The 25,391-nt window shown below is 39.2% G+C and overlaps 1 protein-coding gene across 1 annotated transcript; it reads right to left on the bottom strand.

The window, feature by feature from the left end:
- Positions 1–13,506: 13,506 nt before the first annotated feature.
- Positions 13,507–23,135, bottom strand: LOC143284299 (ragulator complex protein LAMTOR1-like). Its single transcript, XM_076591000.1, has 5 exons — positions 23,048–23,135; positions 21,989–22,059; positions 18,918–19,079; positions 18,513–18,633; positions 13,507–16,109 (listed from the first exon to the last, which is right to left on the bottom strand). The coding sequence occupies exons 1-5, from the start codon at positions 23,093–23,095 to the stop codon at positions 16,011–16,013; spliced, it is 501 nt and encodes a 166-aa protein (XP_076447115.1). The 5' UTR covers positions 23,096–23,135; the 3' UTR covers positions 13,507–16,010.
- Positions 23,136–25,391: the final 2,256 nt, after the last annotated feature.

The following is a 25,391-nucleotide window of genomic DNA, read 5'->3' as shown; positions in this document are numbered from 1 at the left end:
CAGTTCACAGCCTGAGGCGTTTTAGTAGGGTAGTCTAAAACCTATAAAACAGTAGTTGTGATCAGTCCCATATACACAAGCTTCTCTGTAAAAAGATAAGGATGATTAGTATCAAAAGCACTAGAAAGACACACACACACACACACACACACACACACACACATATATATATATTGATAAATAGATAGACAGATATACATACACATGCATAATAAATACACATTCATCAACACGCACGCACGCACGCACGCACACACAAACGAGGGCGCATAACACTCACACTCAGGAGACAGTAAGAGGCAGACAACATAAAGAGACGAACTGAGGCAGAAAGAGTGCTCATTTACCAATATGCAATTGCTTTCTAAAGTTCCTGTTTGCACGTGTGTGTGTGTGTGTGTGTGTGCGTGTGTGTGAGTGTGTGTGTGTGTTGTGCATGTTTGCGTGTGCGTGTGTCAGTGTATGTGTGTGTGTGTGGCGTGCGTGTACTTGCGTGCGCGCGCGCGTGTGTGTGTTCAGGACCCAGACCAGAAGAGTCACTCCCTCGACGAGAGGAGACGAGACCTACCATCTCCTGCCTGTCCACAGTGCGGCCGCGACTGTGATCTCATTCTCCGCGTGACGGGCGCAACACCCGATTGATTAAAGCGTTGGACATTCAGTCTGAAGACCCAGGGTTCGAATTCCGGTCACGGCGCTTGGTGGGTAAAGGGTGGTGATATTTTTCCTATCTCCCAGGCCAACAAATGTGCAAACCTGCCAGTGCATGAACCCTCTTTGTGTGCATACGCATCCAGAAGATCAAATACGCACATTAACGATCCCACGATCCCTGTCAGCGTTCGGTGGGTTATGGAAACCAGAACGTCTCCAGCATGCAACCTCCCGAAAATGGAGTATGACTGCCAACATTGCAGGGGCACGGGGGCTAAACGGCTATGGATGTAAAAGCCCATTTCTCTACACGAGTGAACGTGGGAGTCACAGCCCACGAAGGAAGATCTCAGGAGTCACTGACGTCTTCATCATCGTTCGCGATGGTCTTCCATGAAAGAAATTGAGAGAGAGAGAGAGAGAGAGAGAGAGAGAGAGAGAGTCCTGCTGAATTGCAGGAGATATATGTCTCCCTCAGTTTGCTCCCAGTAATCACAGATCACATTTGTGAGAACAGCCTAGTGTTGTTTTTTCTTCTTTTCGTTTACCTTTTTTTGTTTGTTTGTTTGCCCAAACAAGCTTAGAGGTGAGGATAATATGCCATGACCTGTCTCAAATATGACAGGGTTTTGTGTTTATTATGGTTGCATTTTCTGTTCAGTTGCAGTCCAGCTATGGCCCTGTGAGATCGGCGGGACCATTAGCAAGTGTCAAGGGTCCTTCATACAGTTCCATCCCATCTTGTCAAAGCACCAACGTGGACAATAAATGTATTGTCATCATGGTTGTGTGGATGCTTTGTTTTGCATTCTGTAGTTTTCTTTTTCAGTGTTTTGTTTTTTTTATGTGTTTTGATCCCCGAGATGGCCCTCGAGGTCGACTGGGCTGTGAACAACATGAACTGAATTTATCCTAATGCACAAAGTGATGTGGTGTGGGTCTCGCTACTGTTGGCTGGTTGTTTTTGAATTTCAGGCTGTGGGATATTTTCCTTTCCAATCCACAAAGTGTTCATCTTCATGTCATGTACCGCCCCCCAAGAATGCAACAGATCATGACCAGGCAACATCTGATCACCAATGGGTGCTACGTAGACACGTTCATGGAACGAAGACTGGTCTATATTGATTGGGATTGGAGATGTCCTAAACCCTTGCAGCGAAGAATAATGATCTCCCATGTTCAAGACGACATCTTTAACATTCTGGGGTTTGTTTCCATTGGTCAAGGATGGATGTCGCTACCCCTCGAACTTCACTCAATGGGCACAGTGGCCTCTAGCGTCACTTTGTTAGCACTCACCAGCTGATATCAGCTCACAGAAGCTAGGATCATATCTCCGTCCAGACTGTGTGTGGACAACCCTCATCCTTTCACACGTCTTATATTGAAGACTCACCCTCCTGTCTTTGGGCTGGTATTTTTGAAGCAGGAAGTTGGTAGGTTGGCACCTCAGTGAAATCAAGCAGAGGACCAATTGATCTGAGCTTGTATACACTGACTGGGCTCTAGAAATTGTCAAAATTCTGCTTATCTTCTGGAGACAATATAGACTAAGTGTTTCCCAGACTGTCTCCTGGTCTTGCCCCCTCACTAGCAGGTTGTTGATTCCTGATCCTTGACTCACAGTCAAAAGTCAATCAGATTGAGAAGTTCTTGGATTGGTTCCCTATGAAGAACCACATCCAAAACAATATGGGCGATTTTCCCATACTTCCCCCTCGACCTGATGAGTTTTCATGCCCTCTTGTTACATATGCCTAGCAACAGTTACACTATTTCTTCCTTTGTGGAAGGGTTGATGTTAAGATGCATGATCTTTTTTTTTTTCTTTTTTTTTTTAAAGAAGAAAAAATATAGATCTAAATATTCTCAGATCTATGCATAAATCTATGTGTATAAAGCCAAAAATCAAAAACGATTTTTCCTTCTTTGTTTCAAGAAATATAGATCTAAATAATTTCAGATCTGAACACAGATCTATGAACACACCACCCAAAACAAGGCCCTGTGGAGTGGACAGTCTCTGGGTTTGGCAGAGTGTAAGTCAGTAGTTCTGCACGGATGTTTTCAGGAGTTTGGTTTGGCTATTTCGTCCGCTGATCCCGGGGATGGATCGCATCTGGTCTTCGCTTTTTATGGCTTTGTTAACAGGTAAATCTTGATCTCCTCACATGTCCAAAGTCCGCACGTGCGCACGATCGCTTGCTTCCGGATCACATCGTCTGCTAGTTTGTGATCCGTCATCACCACACTGTAAAAGAAAGATCATTAATGCCCAGTTACAGAATCATAATGTGATGTGGTGTTACCAGACTGAGTCACATGCTTGTGGAGGTATTGTTACTGTAAAATAAAAGATCATTAATGACTCGAAATGACCTTTGTCGTCGGCTTGGCATGCATTATCAATGGACAAACTCGTACATTCTCGTCCTGTCTATGAAACAGCATGTCATGTGGCCCATTTCTGTTCAGTCATAACTGGGAATGGAATGTCTGGATGGCATGTGAATCGTTCATGGATGCAGACCTGGTTGGTCTATACTACCCAACACACTGTGATCTGTAGTACTTCATTACTCTAGGGCGAGGTCAGCGCCAAATGTCAGCTCAGAACTTTTATTCTCTGCTTCTTCTTCTTCTTCTTCCTTGAGAACGTTGTCTTTGACACTGTCCAATCTCAGTCTTTCAGACAATAGCAATGGAACACAGATGGACAGTCCTCTCCTTTTTCACCCTAACACCCGCCCACCCAACGTGTTCACAGTTCAGCCAGTGTACATGGCATTCTGACATAGCTGTCATATTCCTCACATTCACACAGCTTCACAAACACATGGGTCCATTACAATTGCTTTCCAGAGCATGGGGCATTCTGTTGACCTTGTAGCAGTATATGTCTCACACAGTGTACGCACAATGGTATTTCTGGGGAGGTAAAATTCTCATTATGATTTTTTTGTCTCAGCTGTTTTTCTGTGTTTTTTTTTTCTGTGCTAAAGAATACACAGTATATATTATGTGCAAGCTATTTGTTTATAAGATCTGATTTTTCTTTCTTTCTTTTTCTTCAAATATACCAAGACGCTGAGATTGTTGCACACTTCTTTTCAGATACCAAACTCATTAAGTTTTTTTCTTCTTCTTTTCAAAAAAAAAAAAAAAAAAAAAAAAAAAAAAAGTCAGACATTCCGTCGACCTCGTAGTAGTTCTTCATGAATTCACCACTTCTGTTTGTGAGGAGATATTATTATCTATCTCCCACATTCTGCTCCCAGTGATCGCGGATCATTTTGTGGGGGAGGAAAAGCCACTGAGTGTTTTTTGCCTGGAACATTTCGTTTAATGTGGTCGTAGGAATTTTTTCTGTCTTGAGTTTGCTGTAGTTGGAGTACAACTTCAACCAGTGTTCCGATCCCAGACCTGGTTTGCGACTTATTAGACGTAGTCTCTGGATTCTGGGATACTTTGTTTTCTGTGAGTTGGCGTCTGTCGGACTTGCAGCATGATGCAATTGGAGGCTGTAAAATGCTGAGTTTCATTTGATATATATGTATATGATACCTCTACATAGTTGCAAGTAAAGGTTTGTGGTAATTGCAGTTTTGTGCAGTTTCGATTCAGTGCAACAGCCAGTTTGCTGGAAATTACTTTTGTTTGACAAGGGTGCTTTTTCCCTTAATGATCTCGATAAATTTGGTTGTTGGAGTTTCTTGGGAAAAGGCTCCCACAAGCCTTGTGCTACGATCATTATCAAGAAACGATTTCTTTTTGGTAAAAATCCAGTGTGACTTGTCCACTGTAGATGCCGTCTACATCAGAGAGTTTTGTGCAACACGGAAGTGTCAGAAATCATGTACCAACCTGGAATTTCACCTTTTTTCTGTCTCTGAAGAGATTTGTCTACATAATTATTTCCCACGTTTTTGCTTCCAGTAATCATGGATCGTAGTATTATTGTAGGGGAGGAAAAACCGTCATTGTTTCATGATGGTGCTGCTTTCAGTGTGGGACATGCTTGAGGAGGATCCTTCATAGTGGAAGGGCTGACGTCCTCAGCACAGCCTAGTCTTTTTTGCTCTAATAAGTTTAGAAGTAAAGATAATATGCCACGAACTGTTCAAATGTGACAGGGTTTTGTGTTTATTATGGTTACATTTTCTATTCAGTTGCAGCTAGTCCAGCTATGACCCTGTTTTGTCAGCTGGACAATTAGCAGCAGTGTCAAATGTCAAGGGTCCTTCATACAGCTCCATCCCATCTTGTCAAAGCACCAACGTGGACATTAAACGGATTGACATCATGGTTGTGTGGATGCTTTGTTTTGCATTCTGCAGTTTTCTTTTTCAGCGTTTTCTTTTTTGTGTGTTTTCATCCACGAGATGGCCCTTGAGGTCGACTGGGTTGTGAACGACATGAACTGTATTTATCCTAATGCACGAAGTGATGTGGTGTTGGTCTCGCTATTGTTGGTTGGTTGTTTTTGAATTTCAAGCTTAGTGGGACGTTTTCCTTAAGAATCCACAAAGTGTCTGTCTGATGTGTTCTCCTGTCCTTCTGTTTCCTGTGCCTGGGAACAGTTCTATTATTTCTTCCTTTGCGGCAGCCTTGATGTTAAGATGCATGATCTTTTTAAAGAAATGAAAAATATAGGTTTAGATATTCACAGATCTATGCACAAATCTATGCACACTAAACCAAAACTAAAAACGATTTCTCCTTTGTTTAAAAAAAATATAGATCTAAATAATTTCAGATCTGAACACAGATCTATGCACACAAAGCCCAAAACAAGGCCCTGTGGAGTGAACAGTCTCTGGGTTTGGTAGAGTGTAATTCAGTAGTTCTGCACGGAGGTTTTCTGGAGCTTGGTTTGACAATTTCATCTGCTGGCCCCAGGGATGGCTCTGGTCTTTGCTTCTTATGGCTTTGTTGACAGGAAGGTCTTGATCTCCTACAGACCATTGCTTCTCCACACATGTGCAAAGTCCACACATGGCACAATGCTTCTGTCTGCTAATTTGTGATCCGTCATCACTACACTGTAAAAGAAAGATCATTAATGCCCAGTTACACAATCACAATGTGATGTGGTGTTACCAGACTGAGTCACCTGCTTGTGGAGGTATTGTTACTGTAAAAGAAAAGATCATTAATGACTCGAAATGACCTTTGTTGTCGGCTTGGCATACATAATCAATGGACAAACTCGTACATTCATGTCTTGTCGATGAAACAGCATGTCATGTGGCCCATTTCTGTTCAGTCATAACTGGGAATGGAATGTTTGGATGCATGTGAATCGTTCATGGATGCAGACCTTGCTGGTCTGTAGTACTCAACACACTGTGATCTGTAGTAGGCTACTTCATTACTCTAGGGCGAGGTCAGCGCCAAATGTCAGCTCAGAACTTTTATTCTCTGCTTCTTCTTCTTCCTTGAGGACGTTGTCTTTGACACTGTCCAATCTCAGTCTTTCAGACAATAGAATGGAACACAGATGGACAGTCCTCTCCTGTTTCACCCTAACACCCGCCCACCCAACGTGTTCACAGTTCAGCCAGTGTACATGGCATTCTGACATAGCTGTCATATTCCTCACATTCACACAGCTTCACAAACACATGGGTCCATTGCAATTGCTTTCCAGAGCATGGGACATTCTGTTGACCTTGTAGCAGTATATGTCTCACACAGTGTACTCACAATAGTATTTCTGGGGAGGTAAAATTCTCATTATGATTTTTTTTTTTTTTTTTTTTTTGTCTCAGCTGTTTGTTTTTTTTTGTTTTGTTTTTTTCTGTGCTAAAGAATTCACAGTATATATTATGTGCAAGCTAATCGTTTATAAGATCTGATTTCTCTTTCTTTCTTTTTCTTCAAATATAACAAGACGCTGAGATTGTTGCACACTTTTTTTCAGATACCAAACTCATTAACTTTTTCTTTCTTTTTTTTTTTAAATAGTCAGACATTCTGTACACCTCGTAGTAGTTCTTCATGAATTCACCACTTCTGTTTGTGAGGAGATATTATTATCTATCTCCCACATTCTGCTCCCAATGATCGCGGATCATTTTGTGGGGGAGGAAAAGCCACTGAGTGTTTTTTGCCTGGAACATTTCGTTTACTGTGGTCCTAGGAATTTTTTTCTGTCTTGAGTTTGCTGTAGTTGGAGTACAACTTCAACCAGTGTCCTGATCCCAGACCTGGCCTGTGACTTGTTAGACGTAGTCTCTGGATTCTGGGATACTTTGTTTTCTGTGAGTTGGCGTCTGTCAGACTTGCAGCATGATGCAATTGGAGGCTGTAAAATGCTGAGTTTCATTTGATATATATGTATATGATACCTCTATATTGTTGCAAGTAAAGGTTTGTGGTAACTGCACTTTTGTACAGTTTCGATTCAGTGCAACAGCCAGTTTGCTGGAAATTACTTTTGTTTGACAAGGGTGTTTTTTCCCTTAATGATCTCGATAAATTTGGTTGTTGGAGTTTCATGGTAAAAGGCTCCCACAAGCCTAATTAAAAAAAGATTGAAGATAAAGGGTTGTTGCACACTTCTTTTCAGATACCAACCTCATTAACCTTTTTTTTTTTTTTTTTTTAAGAGTCAGACATTCTGTCGACCTCGTAGTAGTTCTTCATGAATTCACCACTTCTGTTTGTGAGGAGATATGATTAGCTATCTCCCACATTCTGCTCCCAACGATCCTGGATAATTTTTTTTTTTTTTTTTTTTAAGAGTCAGACATTCTGTCGACCTCGTAGTAGTTCTTCATGAATTCACCACTTCTGTTTGTGAGGAGATATGATTAGCTATCTCCCACATTCTGCTCCCAACGATCCTGGATAATTTTGGGGGGAAGGAAACACCCCCCCCCCCCCCCCCCCCCCCCCGAGTGTTTTTTGCCTGGAACATTTCGTTTAATGTGGTCGTAGGAATTTTTCTGTCTTGAGTTTGCTGTAGTTGGAGTACATCTTCAACCAGTGTCCTGATCCCAGACCTGGCCTGTGACTTGTTAGACGTAGTCTCTGGATTCTGGGATACTTTGTTTTCTGTGAGTTGGCGTCTGTCAGACTTGCAGCATGATGCAATTGGAGGCTGTAAAATGCTGTTTCATTAAAATTTTTGATATAGACATATGTATGTGATACGTCTACATTTCAGCTCAAACGCAGAATAGACGTTCCGGAAAAAGTCCCTGATCAGCGTCTGAAGCATTCAACTAGGAAGTCGCCAATGGCGTTTGAACTGTGGAAAGGGTTAAGATGCATGATCTTTTAAAAAAAAAAAAAGGAAAAAACACACCAAAAAACAAAAAAACGAAAAGAAAAATATAGATCTAAATGTTCTTAGATCTATGCACAAATTCATGCGTACAAAGCCAAAACTAAAACCGATTTTTCCTTCTTTGTTAAAAAACATCAACAATAATTTCAGATCTAAACACAGATCTATGCACACAGAGTCCGAAACAAGGCCCTGTGGAGTGAACAGTCTCTGGGTTTGGTAGAGTTTAAGTCAGTAGTTCTGCACTGAGTTTGGTTTAGCTGTTTCGTCCTTGATCCCAGGGCTGGATCTGGTCTTCGCTTTTTATAGCATTGTTGACAGGAAGGTCTTGATCTCCTACAGACCATTGCTTCTCCATATATGTCCAAAGTCCGCACATGCGCACGATCCCTTCCGGATCACATCGTCTGCTACTTTGTGATCCGTCATCACAACACTGCAAAAGAAAGATCATTAATGCCCAATTATAGAATCACAATGTGATGTGGTGTTACCAGACTGGGTCACCTGCTTGTGGGGGAATTTGTTCCTGTAAAAGAAAAGATCATTAATGCCTCGAAATGACCTTTGTTGTTGGCTTGGCATACATCATCAATGGACTAAATCGAACATTCCCGTCCTGTCTTTGAAACAGCATGTCATGTGGCCCATTTCTGTTCAGTCATAACTGGGAATGGAATGTTTGGATGCCATGTGCATCCTTCATGGATGCAGACATCGCAGGTCTGTAGTATTCTACACATGGTGGTCTATAGTACTTCACTCATGGTGGTCTTGTAAGGGCGAGTTCAACATGGCAAGTCTTCACATAAATTTGTTTTTCTCCTCTTCTTCCTTGAAAGCATTGTCTTTGAGTTTGACGCTGTCCACTCTCAGTCTTTCAGACAATAGCAATGGAACATGGGTGGACAGTACTTTCTCTTCTCATCCTCACACCCACCCACTTGTCAACTCTGTCTTTTGGACATTAGCAATAGAACACAGATGGACAGTCCTGTCTCTACTCACTCTCACACCTATCCACCCACATACCGTGTTCACAGTTTAGCCAGTGTATATGACAGTCTGATACAACTGTTATACTTGACGAACACATGCATCCACTCAAAAGCTTTTGATTTCCAGAGCATCAGACATTCTGTTGACCTTGTAGTAGTTCTTCATGAACTTCACCACTTCTGCTTGTGGGGAGACGTGGAATCTGTCTCTCATGACTGGTGGTGGGTACATTGTTAGAAAAGGAATCATTAATGCCTCGAAATGACCCTTGTTGTTGGCCTGGCATAAGTCATCATGGTTCTCTGTCCAGTCTTGAGATGAGCATCGCACAAACTTCGCTCAAAGCAAAACCAAAGGAGAAGGCTGGAATCCTTCACAATGATGTGCCCAGCAACAAAAGTTTGACAGAAGAGCATCAGGAATTTTCAAATTGGGCTTCAAAAGGAATTGTTGCGCTCCGCAGCAAAACATTACTGTTTCATGAGAAAGTGACGAACAGCTGCAAGGGCTTAAACAAGAAATTCAATTACTTTAACAGGGGCTGCTGTTTTAGAATGCTTCAAACCCAGACAAACGGAGGTGGGGTCAATAAAAGTTGCAGAACAGGACGAAGGACCTTGTTCACGTAGAAACAGCAGATGGATGCCCTTTCCTTTTACATCAAACGACTAGTGCAAGAGGAATGGTGTCATCACCAAACCACCCCTAGTTTAACTGTTGCCTCTCCTCTGACAAGGATTGGAGCTACCTTAATGAAGCTGTACAGTTTCAGTTTCAGTAGCTCAAGGAGGCATCACTGCGTTCGGACAAATCCATATACGCTACACCACAGCTGCCAAGCAGATGCCTGACCAGCAGCGTAACCCAATGCGCTTAGTCAGGCCTTGAGAAAAAGCTGTACAGCTCCCCGTTGGGCCTAAATCCTACATGACCTTTAAGACACAGTGTGCTATCTCTCTGTGTGGGAGTGATTAATGTGCTGGCAATTGCAAAAAGAAACAATGGTGAAAAAAGTACCCCTTAATTAATAAACAAGTGCACTTAAATGTTTGCTGCTTATGGTTTTGTGTATGATGTAATGTGTGCCCACTACATCACAAAAAAGGATTAATTTCATGTTTTTGCGTGACTGGACTGAACTGTCCTTTCCACCGCTCACAAACTTGCACACATTACAAACATTTAGTTCTGTCTTTGCTAGTTGCATGACATCTCCATGTACAGGCACAACTAGATACACAAATCAACCAAACTTTAGCAAAATTCTGCAATGCTTGCTATCACCCTGTTATTCCATCTACTCGGAAACATTTGCATAGATGTATATGTAACATACATACTTCACCATCACAGTAATTCACACATGTACAAATGTTACTATGTCACACTCCGCAGTGTTAAACATGATATCCTCCTCAAAACCAACACAGCTTTGGTACATTGTGTTAATCTTTATTCAGTCCAACATGGAAACAGGAATACAAAAGTTTGGATGATTGAATAAAATTAGATCTTTTCTCAAACTTCTTAAGTCAACTTCACACAATGATAGGCAATACATCATGAAAACAGCGCATGCCTTTTTCTCAGGTCATATTGGAGAAACAAAAGACACACACACACAAACTTGTCTCATGTCATGTTAGAAAACACACACGCACGCACACACACACACAGATGCTAAATGAAATTATATGAAGCGGCTTAGTGTGCAATATGTTTCAAACGAATGAAACACAGAAAAAAGGAGAAAAAAATAAAAGACATACATACATTCAGAGCCATCTTACAAGTGACATCACAAAGAACTCATAATTTACCTATCTGCAATACAGTGCAAAATATGTATCATGAGTCTCAAATGCAAACTGGGTAACTGGGTAATCACTTTCAAAATAAAACATACGCTTAGAAAGCTTGTTTTTATTACAATTATTACCTGTAAATAAACACATTTCCCTCACTCACATACCTCTTCCTCTCTACTCATCTACTCAACATCATTTCTACTATTTTGTTCGATTAAAATTTATGTGCACTTTTCACCTTGAGAACTGGTTACACCTATCAAATCTGACTGCAAGCATCTCGGTCGAGAATATGAGTTGTACATCAAATGATTATGAAAGATATGTTTGCAGCTATGTTACTTGTTCATAAAAATAATGAGACAATAAGTATGAAGGGGAAAAAAAAATCATTTATGTTCTTTTGGACAAATAATACTAAGTAGTAAGTACTATGACCCTCAAACTACAGAGGAAGACCACAGGAAACGAACTGCAACATTTGCTGTATGTAATATCACTCAAATAATTCATGAAAATTGCTGCTAAAATATGTCCCAGAATAAAGGATACTGACAACAGAAATTGCCCACTCATTGCCAGTGGTGTGTGTGTGAGATAAACCTGGCTATGTATGTGTCAATGCAACATAGATCTTTGCCCAACTCGGCCCAAATGTGTCCGCTTGTATCATTTTGATCAGGCCCCATTGTCTGTACCGACCATCAAGGCAGTGAATTCATATCCATTATGTACAGGACTTGGCACAGGAAGGAAGGGGTCTATTATCTAATTTCACTGTTTCAAACTTACCTGTAGAGTGAGGAAAATCAGAGTAAAAAGCCTTTCCTGAGGGTAAAAACACTAGACATACAGAAATGAAGTCTTAAACCCTAATCATTAGTGAACACTGGATCAGAAGCACAACCAAGTTTGTACTCCATGTGAAATGAGGCAAGAAAATATTTGACAGTTCTGTCCCTCCAATAACCACCAACATGTGAAACAGGCCAAAGAAACTGTGTGAACCAGATCCTATCCTTTTCTGAGACAATTTTGACTAAAAACTTAACAAGAGGTTATCACCATCTGTAACCACCTTGCAGATTTTGATTAAAAATAATGAATACTTTCTTTTCCATTTCTTACTTTTAAAAATACTAATGTCATGTAATGATATATTCTTTCTCTGCTAAAATAGTTAAAGACAAAACACTTTTTTTTTTCAATCTGAGACTTGTTTGCAAATATAGTAACATTTAAGTAAAAGAAGTATGAACAAACAGGATTCAGAAACTTTAAAAATTCCCATTCATTCTTTTGGGGGCATGCAGAGATGTGTAGAACACTATGGTCAGTTATGTATGCTCTCTGTTTCCATTCAGCAAAAAAAAAAAAAAAAAAAAATTCTGTTTACAGCATGACTGCTTAACCTTTCCCGTGTGAAATCACCCAGACAAGTGTTTTTGCTCTGTAACTCAAGTAATATTGAAGCCACTTCCACATAATTTCATGACTTTGTCCATAATATAGTTTACTACATATCCACTGAACATTATTTTCTTTTATACATAAACAAAGAAGTTATTAATCAATTAATGTCCCAGTACGTCGTGGGTGTGACGACACCCATACTCCCAAAGAATAAACCTTGCACGCCGTACGTCGTGGGTGTGGAGCCACCCATGCAAAGCTTGCGCGCCACGCGTTGTCGACATGACGTCACTTGGGCTCGCTACAGAGAGAGATGAGAGTGACCTTGTCTTTTGTTGATCGTATCCCGTTTCAAGTCTGCGGCAAGTTTTACTCTAAAGTTGTAACTAATTTCAGAAAACAATATTTATTGCACTAGATATCTTCAACAATATTGAATGAACTGTTTTTCTTGTAGAGAATGATCGGGAGCAACTGATTGATAGCTTTTTATCTAGTTGGAATTAAAGTGCCTTTCTAAGAACTGGATATTTTTGTAAATCTGAAATCAATTGATCTAAAATCTAGTTGATATAGAAATTTTATTCTTATCCTAATCTGTTCAAAGTAGAGAAAACCCGACTATGGCTAAAAAAAAGAAGAAAAAAAAATGCCAGCCAGCCAGCCAGGAATGCCGAGATCTAGGCCAAGGGAAGGGGGGACTGATACCAGGCTGTTGCTGCTATGTTAGGGCATCTGCCTTGACCGAAAGAGGATGGGCGTGTAGCCGCTAAAAACAAAACAAAACCAACAACAAAAACAACACACACACCCACACACACACACACACACAAAAAAACAAAAACAAACAAAACAAAAAAAAAAAACCGTTTTTTGTAAGTAACAACACTCTCTTCTCACGGGCAAAACTTATTCACAATGCGCCTGGTCAAGCACTGGAGTAAATAGCCTACACGCACAAGTGGAAACTGCGCATGCAAGTCTGCTGAAGAAAAGTCAAATTTGCTTTACGGACAGGTGTGGGTTACTGTGCACCCACGACGTACGGCAAGGTCTTATTTCTTCAGTGAAACCATGGGTGCCTACACACCCACGACGTACAGCGAAGGGTTAGTTCGTACACAGAAACCATGGGTGCCTGCACACCCACGACGTACAGCGAAGGGTTAGTTCGTACACAGAAACCATGGGTGCCTGCACACCCACGACGTACAGCGAGGGGTCATTCCTTCTTAGAAACCATGGGTTTCTGCACACCCACGACGTACGGCGCGCAAAATTTTAGGCGACGTACGGGAAAGGTTAAAAACATCATAAGAACAATCCTATAAAAAAAAGATTACGTAAAAATATGGAGAAGGGGTCAGTGTATGTGTGTGTGTGTGGCTGGAGGGGGGGAGGGGGGGGGGCAAGGTAGGACAACAAAGTGAGACAGGGAAAGTGGCTAAAAAAAATAAATGCAAACAAATAGAATGAAACAAACAGATCTGGCAGGCAGTTCATTTATTTTCATTACAGAGCAATGGCAGAAAATGCAGATGTAAAACGCTGGACAAAAATGCAATTTTTCTGATTTGAAAAAAACACACCAAAATAACAAATAACCCCGCCCCCACCCCTCCCGCCCCAAAAAATGTACATGGTACCATTCTGTTGTTGTTTTTTTTTAATTTGTTAATATTCATCTCTAAATTAGGCACAGAAAAATTCAACAGTGAGTGTCACAATGGGGGAGCTTTCAGTTATTCAGCTGTACAAACCTGAATTTCATTGCTTTTTCAGTCCATCACAGTCACTCACTCACATCCTCTGAAACAAATCTTAAGACATTGTTCTCTACATAATTAAGGCACTCCATTCCACATCTGTATTCTACGGATTACATCTATTTCCTCTATGCATGATTGTGTGTGTGTGTGTGTGTGTGTGCATGTACATGTCTTCATGTGCACTTTGTGTCTGACCAAAGTGTTATTGTAAAGCATTTCGAGAGGTCTGAAAGTGAAATACAGATGTACTCTTACTGCTCCTATTTTCAAAACAAAAAAAAGAAGACAACTCATCTCAAATAATATTTCCATATTCAAATTTGGATGCGGTTTCCAATACAGTAAAAATACAAGAGACAGAAGGGTTCCAAACAAGGAGTGACTATAAGATAACCCGTGCTTGTAGTGATCACATTCATGTTCAGTCAGTTGTCAGTCTGATCCATAATACGTTTCACCCCATCTACTTGGGAAAAAATGAATAGATAAAAGAACTTAAAAAAACAAGAAGAAGCCAATGGCTGACTTTGCACTGGTCAGGCCTTGTGAGCCTACCCTATCATACTAATAAAAAACAGGCAACACATACAAAAGTGGATTGTGGTAATCAAAAGAATTTACTTGAAAAACACCTGCGTACATGTCTAAGTATAGATGCATTCATCCAGTGCAGTGAAACGAGCAGACCTTTATGCAATACTACCACCAATAGCACCGTGTGGTAACAAAGAGTGGATCAAACAGAAAGACACTGTATCAGTTACAACCTGTCAACGTTTCAGTGCACATATACATACACGCACAGACAGAGAAATGCAGAAACTGATGAAGCGATACGATCGTATTGCTCGAAGATGTCCACAAAAACTCCACACTACAAATGTTTTTCATTTGACATTTGATCCACACAGCACACACACAAAATCTCTGAAAAAAAGTCATCAGTTCTGGATCTTCCTGCATCCAAGTAAGTCACCGGAGTAAATTAAGGCGAGACAGGAGAGAAAGAGACTCTAACCTTGGGAATAAATTTAGAAGCATCACTTTTCCACTTTCCACAATCTTAAGGAAAACTACAAACAAGGATCATATACCTTTATCTTTTGTTGTTTACAGTCTGCCTGAACACAGAGAGCCACATTTGGGACAAAAGAAACTAATACAAAGAACAGAGTTATTACACTGACTCACATGGTTTACACATGAGGAAAACTGAGGAAAAGCACAGGGTCATTACATGGACTCACATCATTTACACATGAAAAAAAAATCTAAATAAAACAACTGACACAGACAGTTCAACATCTAGCTAAATAGCATGATATGATATCACTTTACAGATAACACTGTGTTTTTGAACTCTCCTCCCCTCCTTAACCTCGTAACTGCTGAATCTTGATGAAATGAAATGAGTGAGGTATGAATTTGAAACACAGAACTTTACCAGGCCTACTTATCAAATAATCAATGGTGTCAACAATTTTGCTAAACAAAAGTAATGCAGCCCCAAGAGGTAGCAATCCACATAAAGAACAGTAACCAACCAACATCCTGATATATAAGCTCAGTCTCATCAGTGAGGTGACAGACATTTCAATGACGAGCATACTCATCAGCAGCAGTCAAGGGGTTAAGACATGCTTGCCAACACACCTGAATATAACCAAAAAAAAACCACACACACACACAAAAAACAACCAATGTCGAGAGGAGACAAAGAGGGACCGGTGTCACTGCACTGTGATAATAAGCTGTGTCACTTCTGAACAGCCAAACTTTCACATTGGTTGTTTTAAAAAAAAAATATAAAAAAAAAGGACAAAAAAAAAAAATAAAAAAAAAATAAAGGATAAAACCTCTACGCTACACCACTGAAGCTACTCTCCTTTTCACCATAATACACATCTTCATGATTAGTCAATGTAAAGAAAAAAGAAAAGAAAAGAAAGTCACAATCACTCCAACCCAAACAGCAAAAGTAATTCAACACTTAACGTCTGCACTCAGATCACTGGCCTATCAATCATATCCACTCAGACACATTCACAGGAGTGCTGGGGGTTTATATAATTATGGCACGGGGACCCCAAAAGAGACGACTAAGTCTTCTCGGTGCTGAATGCGAACGTCTCTCATGGCTTTACTCATCTTCTCTGCAGCATTGCATATCTGCAAAAAAAAAAAAAAAAAAAAAAGAAATGCATGTATATGTATATATATTTCTTTAAACATTTTTTTTCAGTTGAGTTGTAATAGATCAATACTTACAAAGCAATTATCCTGGAAAGCAATACAAAGGATACACACAAAAAATCACGTTGTAATGACCAACATGTAATGACCACGCACACAAAAAAGCCATTAAAACAAGTCAAATAAAAACTAACAGTAGCTGACAACAGACTAAAACAAACAAACAACAACAAAAAAACCCCAAAAAACCCACACATAAACACACACACACACAAACAATAAGATATTGCACAACAAATGAACAATTAAAAAAAAAAAAAAAAAAAAAAAATCAATCTAGCAAGTAAATCATATATACATATATAAAATCAAAATGCAGACACACACACACACACACACATTAAGTTTTAACTTAACACAATAAGGTACTGGGCAATAAATTAATGTAAACAAATAAAGAACATTCTACAACTAAATCATACATAATAACATATGTAAGTAAAATGCAGACACATACGCACAAACACACAAGCTAAGTGTTCAGACAATATTAACCCTTTCGCTGCCAGGAAAATAAGATTTAAGTGAAATCTATTTGCCAGGGGTTTTTTTCATAAAAAAAACGGGTATAAATTTAAAAAAAATTCTGTGCTCTTTGTTATTGGAGAAAGACCCATAAAAGTATATATTTTCTGAAAGGGAAATGAATAAAGAATACAAAACACATTATGTTTTCCCATTTTATATATTTTTAGTGACATGCTGTTGTTTTGAAATCAGTGTTTTGTTTTTTGTCACATTTTCAACTTGTTCATTACAAACATTAGTCAGGTAATTTGCACTAAAATATCATATTTTCTGGACAAATGGATATCTGCACACACAAAATCATACTAGAACAACCACAATATAAAAAAACTGAAAAAGAAATAGATACATAATGCATTGTGACTTCTGCAAGTGATAATATGGATGTGAGGCCATGCCCCCTCATTCTCCACCCCCCTCCTATTCACCACTCTCACACGGTCACTTTATCCAGTTATCAGACCGCGTTGCCTGAGTGCCAAGAAAATAGCTCACACTGTGTCCTGCTAAAAATTCGGTGACTTCTATCGTCTGCTAGAGCTGAACAGCCGGCATCACTCACTGATAGTCGTATCTTGGCCACTCTCTTGATTGCTCCCTTTATTTTCTATCAAATCGTCCTATAAATGTTTACCACTGTCTTCTCCTTCAAATTTATGCTTTAATTCTTTCTGAGCATCAGCTAAAGAAAGTAATCTTGGTTGATTTAGTTCGCCACGATCGCATGTCTTGAGCATGGAGTCAGTCCGACATTTTGTTGAGCAAGCGAGGAGAGGAGCCAGGCAAAGACTGCGGCCAGTAACCCAACCAAAACGTTCAAATAAAGGACTGCCTTATGACGCAGGTGGTGTTTCTAGCTATGAATAGAATCTAGAAAGATTCCCCAAGCTAAAGCTACCACTATTTTTGTCAACAAACTGAATGCAAAGCAGGGAAAAGTCAGAATATTTCGATGACGAGTTATCTCGTCATTGTGGCAGCGAAGCTTACATGCTTTCCATGACGAGTTATCTCGTCATATAGGCAGCCTAGGGGTTAATAAGGTACTGCACAACAAAGTAAACAAATAACAATCCTACAGAACAATTCAAGCAGAGAAAAATCCTATTCCTAAAGAACATTTCAACAATCAAAGCAAACAGCTCAACATCTAACAAAATAGTATGTAACCACTTTACAGATAATACTGTGTTTTGAACACCCCTTCCTCCTTAACCTCTTAACTGCTAAACCTTGATGAAATGAGATGAGTTAAGTATGAATCTGAAATGCAGAACTTTACCTGGCCTACTTATCAAAGGTGTCAGTGATTTTGCTCAACAAAAGTAATGCAGTCGCAAGAGGCAGCAATCCACACAAAGAACACTAACCAACCAACTTGAAATTACGACGAGACCTGTTACTGCAAAAGTTAACTCTCTCCATACGAACGGCGAAAGAGACGGCGTTAACAGCGTTTCAGCCCAATTACCATCATCAAAATATTGCAAGCGGAAGGCTCTTATACTGAAAAGGTGAATGTTGACAGAGAATACCACAATTCTGACAACGGAAGCTAAAGGTTTGGTCATTCAGACACCCACTGGACATCCGAGGGGTCTGTGTAGAGGAGAAGAGAGGACTGGCCGTACTGAGTGAGTTAATTTCCATTTATAAGGATCAGGCTTCATGATCAGGCACAAAGAGGTACCTGCAATACTACTACCAACAAAGATTACCACTATGCCACTGCTGCACTCAATCTGCAAACCTCTCTGCTACTACTAGGTTCGGATGCACCTGATGACTCACCAAATGAATTTCTGCAGGGGACACCGGAGGGGCAGCCAGCACAGACTGGGGGGAGGTGACACCTGGGGGCAGGGTCAGTCGGAACGACCCTCGCTTGGCCATCGCCAACTTTAACCTTGTGCTGCTCACACACACACACACAGAAACAAAACTGAATGCTTTAAGTTTAACTGCAATGAACCCTTCATGCTTGTTAGTCTCAGAACAATCGTGGTCAAAATTTTACACACACACACACACACACACACACACACATGTGTATGTAAGAGTGTTTTCGTGTATTTGTGTAGGTGTTTGTTTCACAGAAAAAAATATTCAAAAGAAATTTAAAAAAAAGAAAACAAAGAGAATAAAAATGATGGCACACACACTCACATTCACACACACCCCACAGGGTGGACCTACTTGTACTGTCGTGCACGGTCGTGGTACTCATGCTGCTCAATTGTGTTGTCGGAGGAGGCCACATCGATGACTTCGCGTGCATTCTGGTGAAGGATCCTGGCCATCACTGACTGCTCGTCCCCTTTGTCATGGTCCTGGGAAAATGGCTGGTCCTCAGGGTTCCTGTGGAAAGACAGGGGAGAAAAATAATAATTCAAATCATAATGATCCTGAGAAAACTGCTCTCATGATTCCCGTGAAAAGAAAAGGGGGGGAAATAACACTCTAAATCATAATCAATGATAATCAAAACGGTAGTCATGATAATATCTCTAAAAACAAACAAAAAACAACAACATAATGATGATAGCTATCATTTACATTATAATAATAACAGTGTTAGTCATAAAAACTTTTTAAAATAGCAAACATGAAAACCGCTATCATTTAATGATTTAATATGATGATAACAATTTTAATCATAATATCTTTCACGAAAAACAAACAAAAAAAACACATGCAGTGACACACACACAAACTATCAATCATTTTATTTTATTTTATTTATTTATTTTTTTTGTTGTAATCATTATGTAAAGACTTTCCAACTTTCATTTTTTGTGCCTCAAACACTGTTTTACTTTAAGGCACAACAGTGATAATAATGAAAATATTTTCAAAGAATATATTTTTTAATAACTATCATTTTTTCATATCTATGTACCTTAAGGACTTAACTCTGTAGAGCTCAGTGAGTGTCAAGAAAAATGGAAATAAAAGAAGGCTGTGGAAGTGAAAGGCCATACCCGATTCCTTTACAACAAACTTACTTCAGTTTAAACAAAACTATTTTATTTTTAATGAGCAATGAAGAAATAATCAGCATACTTTAAATTGCATACACAATACACTGGTCAGACAATATGTGACACTGTGTGCTGAAACTATGTCATGCTCTTTTTTCTTTTCAATTTTGTGAAATAAATGCTGATCATGGAAACAACATTTATTTTACCAAATATGTGTGACAAAGTTAACTATTTTTGTTTGAAGTTGAACTGAATACTACTGAATATGAGTGATTACTTACAAACAACAGTGACATCCGATCAGTAACTTAAAACTATTTGGGAGAAAAAAAAATCAATATAAAAAAACATTGGTCATGTTAGAAAAAAAAAGTCACTATTATTAATATTATCAAAAGGTATGGTGCATCAGGTCAGTGAGAGTGTGGTAATTCAAACAGTTATTAAAGTGGAAAAAAAAAGTTTTAAAATTGGAAAGCAACATCTGACGAAATAAACCACTGACAGGAAATTCATAGAGAAAAGTTATCATCTTCATATAAGAAAACCCATTCTTCATCTTGATAACGCACAGACAGCAGAAGTGCAATTCCAGGATCATGGCACACGAATTCTGACGTCACTCCTCTCCCTCTCCTCCCCCATTCTAATGCAACTCTGCACATACTTGTCAGTCGTACTCACACTATAGTCACTCAATCAAAAACAGTGATAAGACAAATGGACTGAACTAGCATCGGATGGGCTGTCAGTTGTTACTGTCCTTCACCTTCATGTTCAGATAAGAGAGATCCATCTCCATCGTCATACCTATCCATAATCATAAAGCGTGATAAACACAGCTTGTAAAATCATATTAATCTGCTGACTGGGACCACAGTCTTTGCTGGACCAAGTTTTCAACGCCTGTTTTGCATTTGAGGTAACCCCTTTCCATGTGTTCTCCACATGCTTTACTTAGTAAATCATTGTTGAGAAGGGGTCTTCCACCTGACATATGGCAATATGCACATTTATACTTATATTGTTATAGTGTATTTCTATAATCCTGACACATCAGTCTATTTATTTTAACTGAACCAAACTGTGATGAAGGAAAAATTGGAACAGAATAGATGCAGGATGTCAGTGGATGTCTTAAAGATACTACGGCAGCACTTCATTTAGGATGTCAGCTGACATAGGCACTAAATGAGTTAAAAATGTGCTTTACTAACCCATTAATAAAGACTGCCCATTTTGCATATATATATATATATATATATATATATATATATATATATATATATCATATGAATTCTAATGGTTCATTAAAAGAGATAGATCATACATATATTAAAAAATATATATATAAAAATTAAAAAAAAATCTCCCAAAATGGCAAAATGGTGTTCAAAGTTACTCAGGTAAAGAAATTTTCAAAAACTCATGTCATAGCTGACAGTGACAACATCTTGACTTAGTCTATGACAAAGAGCAAAACTTGTACAAGTTGTAGTTGTACACTGACTTAGCGACAATGAAAACTTGTATCATAAAACACTTACTTAGTTACTAGCATGACCATCATGAAATACTTGAGAATGAGACATCATGATTAGTATGAACAAAATCCAGATGGTTGGGTCAAAATTTGGTTTGATATATTCACAAACAGCAAAGACAACTGCTCTGACTGAATTTGCATGCGTTCATCACTTCATGGGAAGAGAAACTTATGTGAACTGAACATTCTGGATCACAAAACAGAAATGTTCAACTTTCAAGAACATACCCAGCTCCATATTATACACAATGGTAAACAACACATGTACAGAAAACATAAACATGATAGACCGCTGGAGAGTTCTGTGCTTACCTGACTTATACTGTTACTAGTAGAGGCCTGTCACATGATCTGTGCTCTCTAAGTCAATTGGCTAAGACTAAGAGAGGCAGAACGTGTGAAACAGGCGACTTCTTTTTTCAATTTTTTGCTCTTTTTAGTGTGTGCAAACGATAGCACTTCATTGACCAGAGTTTGGTTGTAGTAATGGAGGCTGTCAACTAAATAGCAACGGAGGCTGTTAACAAAACAAATGGAAGGCAGCACATTTTAATGTTTGGTGCTTTTGTTTAAGTGAGTATGTCAATCGCCTTTGGCACTGCTCAAATTTCAAGTAAAAGTTAGATGCACACACACAAGATCCAAGATGGCCACGAAACTCTCCAGCGTTCTATTGTCCTGCACCTAGTAAGTATGCCCTTCAATAAAAATATGAATTTCACACAATTTTCACTTACCTTAGAGATGGTGCACTTGCATCACCTAGGGTTGGATCCAGCAAACGAGTGCGTTCATCTGGCTCAGGATACTTTACAGAGAAAAAATATTACATAAATATTAAAATTAGAGAGCTTAGGCACATTAAAAATAATAAAGATTTTGTAAGAGTGTGACTGTGAGTGACTACTTCATCATGATTGTTTTTTCTTTCTTTCAAAATTATCATCAATATAATTTTAAACAAAATGTTCATTATTTTTTTTTTTTTAGAATTATTGTCATTGTATCATTGCTGCTTGTGTTACCATTCAGATGATCACACATGGCAACCAGTGAAAGAAAAGCTGTCAATATCAGTCGTGTAGATCCAGAAACAAAAATCAAATGACAAAAAACAACAACCCCCCCAAAAAAACAAACAAACAACAACAGAAATAAATAAATAAATAAAATAAGCCTGGAAAAAAAACAACACACACACAAAATCTGTAATCAGTGGAAAAGAAATGTGCATGAAAAATATCTATGAACCAAAAATCAACTGTGCCACACCATCAATCACTGAATCAGTACCCTAATAAGTTCTGACATCAGTGATGAAACAAATTTCTTCTTATTCAGTTACTGATTAATAAGTAATTATATTCCCATCATTACAATATAGTTATAAACAGACAGGCAAGACAGTCAATTAGACTTTTTGACAGTAAAATGGTCGGAATATGAAAACGGAATCCACTGTCTAACTGATCATACAGAACAGTGTACATCACAGTTCACTGAAATACAGTCAATTAGACTTTTTGACAGTAAAATGGTCGGAATATGAAAACGGAATCCACTGTCTAACTGATCATACAGAGCAGTGTACATCACAGTTCACTGAAATCAGTCCTGTGATAGATCAGTTACACAGTCATGTGAGGTTGGCCCACGTACTCCGTGAAGGGATGCCCATTCACTGTTAAACACCAAGCTACGAAAAACAGGGTGACAATGTTGATTGTGAATAATTTAAAATTTATACTTAATTCCACATGTACAATAATGCGAACACAGAAAGTTAATTAACTTACCACTGGATCTTTATCATCCTCATAACAACAACTCCAACTGCAACCCATCTTGTTTTGGATTCTCGAGACGCAATGTTGGCTTCCTCCAGGAACCGGAAACTGATTGTTCTCGGGAAACCACTTTCGACTTTTTACTTAAAACATCTAAAAGCAGACACACACACACACACACACACACGGCTAGCTGGTTGATTCGATCGCCACACTCGCCACTGAGTATAATTTCTCCCCTTCTACTACTGAGACCTTGAGCCAGCGGTGGTCTGGACACGAGACGATAAACCGAGTTCCTGAGGTCAGCCGAGCACGGCGCACTGGCACTCAGTGACGGACGGACTTAGCGTGCGTAAAAGAACCCACAGCAACAACAAGTTACCGTGGCAACATTCGATTGATGTTATGAGGACAGGAAAACAAATAAACGTGCAGGCAGAAAAAAAAACTTCAGGTGTGGCGATCTTATTGCAGTGATGCGACCTCCCTGGTGAGAGCAACCCAACTGAACTACTACAACCGCTGATTTCACACAGAGACTGGAAATCGGCTGTCACACTACTACTACTACTACTACTACTACTACTACTACTACTACTACTACTATTCATTATTGTCTGTTGATCAAACAACTCCACCTCATCCAACTCAGTGAGCCCTTCATCACCCAATCATGACTGATACACTGAGGTAGGTATATATTTTGCAAGACTTTTGCTCAGCGACTTGGGTAACCCCATCTCATGCATCAGCTCTAGCACCACGTTTCTGTGTACTGGTCTCAAGGATCATTTAATGTTAGACACAGTGGCATATGAACATCTGTTTTGTGGTTACGCTTAGGTATACTGGTCAATAAAGGCGTCCGTCGACTCGGAAAGGGTTTGTGACTATGGTTTATGACTGATGAACGCTACCGAATTCCTGAAGTCAACCAGGCACAGGTCAAGACCTCTGTCAACGTTGGTGATATCAAGAGAGATAGGATGGTTCTCGAAGACAGCTACATAATCAGTGACTATTGCCTTTTCCACCATGCAGCTGCCGATGATGTATGATGATGTAGATGAGATGTATGAGCTGTGAGTGATGTTACACTGTTTCAAAACTGCTATTTTTGGCGACTGTCTATCTTTATGCTTATCATCATTTATCACTGTACCACATTCATTTATAGTCAAATACAGTAAGAGCTGCAGGGTAGGGTAGGTATGCCTAATTGTGAACGATCCAGTCGAAGCGACCAGCTCAACATGTGTGCTGTAAAGATAACATGTTGTATGATAGTCAAACGTAATGCCTTTGTTTTTGAAGGCTTTCTCCGACTGGATGCAACAGGAAAAGTTAATCTGCTCATTCACTTCACCATTTTGTTGATGTTTGAAATGGCAGGGGTGCCTGAGTGTAAATGCGAACAGGCAAGTCTAATTGCGAATGATGGCTTTGGGTATATGTAGACAATTAAAACAGAAACAGGTCTTTAACTCATTAGACATAACACCTTATTGGAACATTGCACCAGACTGTTGTATTGTTGGTTTTGATCTCACAAACACACAGACAGACATTTAAACACACACCCTCCACACCGCACACAAACACACCCTTTTGAGGGTGCTCAGTAATTGTGCAGCATTGTTCGCAAATAGACTGATGTCAAAATATCCTATTGTTCAGTTGCAAATGACACTATTTTGCAGATTTCTGTCAAAACTGACATTCTGATCTGTCATCAATATCTTTTCTTGAATTCTCACAGCACTGGTAATGTGCATTCAACAAATCCGATCAAATCAAATATTTTAAACAGTGTCAAAGTTCAAGTCCTACAACTTGATATTTAGGATTTTGAAAGCATGTTTGTAATCTTGGTTGGCAGTGGTGTGCGGAGAGAAGAGCATGGAAACAGCCAGAAATAGCTGATTTTTCACTGGTTCTTGGAAATGGATATTCATAAGGAAAATATCAAAGCAGACGTTAAATAGTGAAATGCAACTGTTAAGAATGCTTAGAAATGGTGCAGTATGCAAATCGTTACAATTACACGCTGTTCGCAGTTACCCATACTACCCTAATCACTATATAATTATAAATATTCATCATCTTTCTCATTAGTGTTATCATTATTATCAAGGAGGGTGGAGTAGGTCCAAGTGCAAACTTTCTCAATTTTGAACTTTGGTCATCTGTGAGGTGGTGTGAACCTGAATCTGATCAGCATGGGACAAGAAACTCTAACATGAAGGGAAGGAAAGTCAACCACATGAATAAACTTGATGCAAGCACTTGGCATTATTCTTACTTTTTTGCACACACCCATACACACAAATCCAACAATAAAGCTTCATGA

The sequence above is a fragment of the Babylonia areolata genome, chromosome 7 (genome assembly GCF_041734735.1).
Source record: "Babylonia areolata isolate BAREFJ2019XMU chromosome 7, ASM4173473v1, whole genome shotgun sequence".
Lineage (NCBI taxonomy): Eukaryota > Metazoa > Mollusca > Gastropoda > Neogastropoda > Buccinidae > Babylonia > Babylonia areolata.
This window is presented reverse-complemented; position numbering and strand designations above follow the sequence as displayed.

Coding starts and splice junctions, on each gene's coding strand:
- LOC143284299 (XM_076591000.1), bottom strand. CDS start 23,095: ATGGGTTGCAGTTGGAGTTGTTGTTATGAGGATGATAAAGATCCAGTG. Junction 19,080..21,988: donor GCAAGTGCACCATCTCTAAG/GTAAGTGAAAAT, acceptor GTCTTTCCACAG/GAACCCTGAGGACCAGCCAT. Junction 18,634..18,917: donor GACCGTGCACGACAGTACAA/GTAGGTCCACCC, acceptor GTGTGTGAGCAG/CACAAGGTTAAAGTTGGCGA.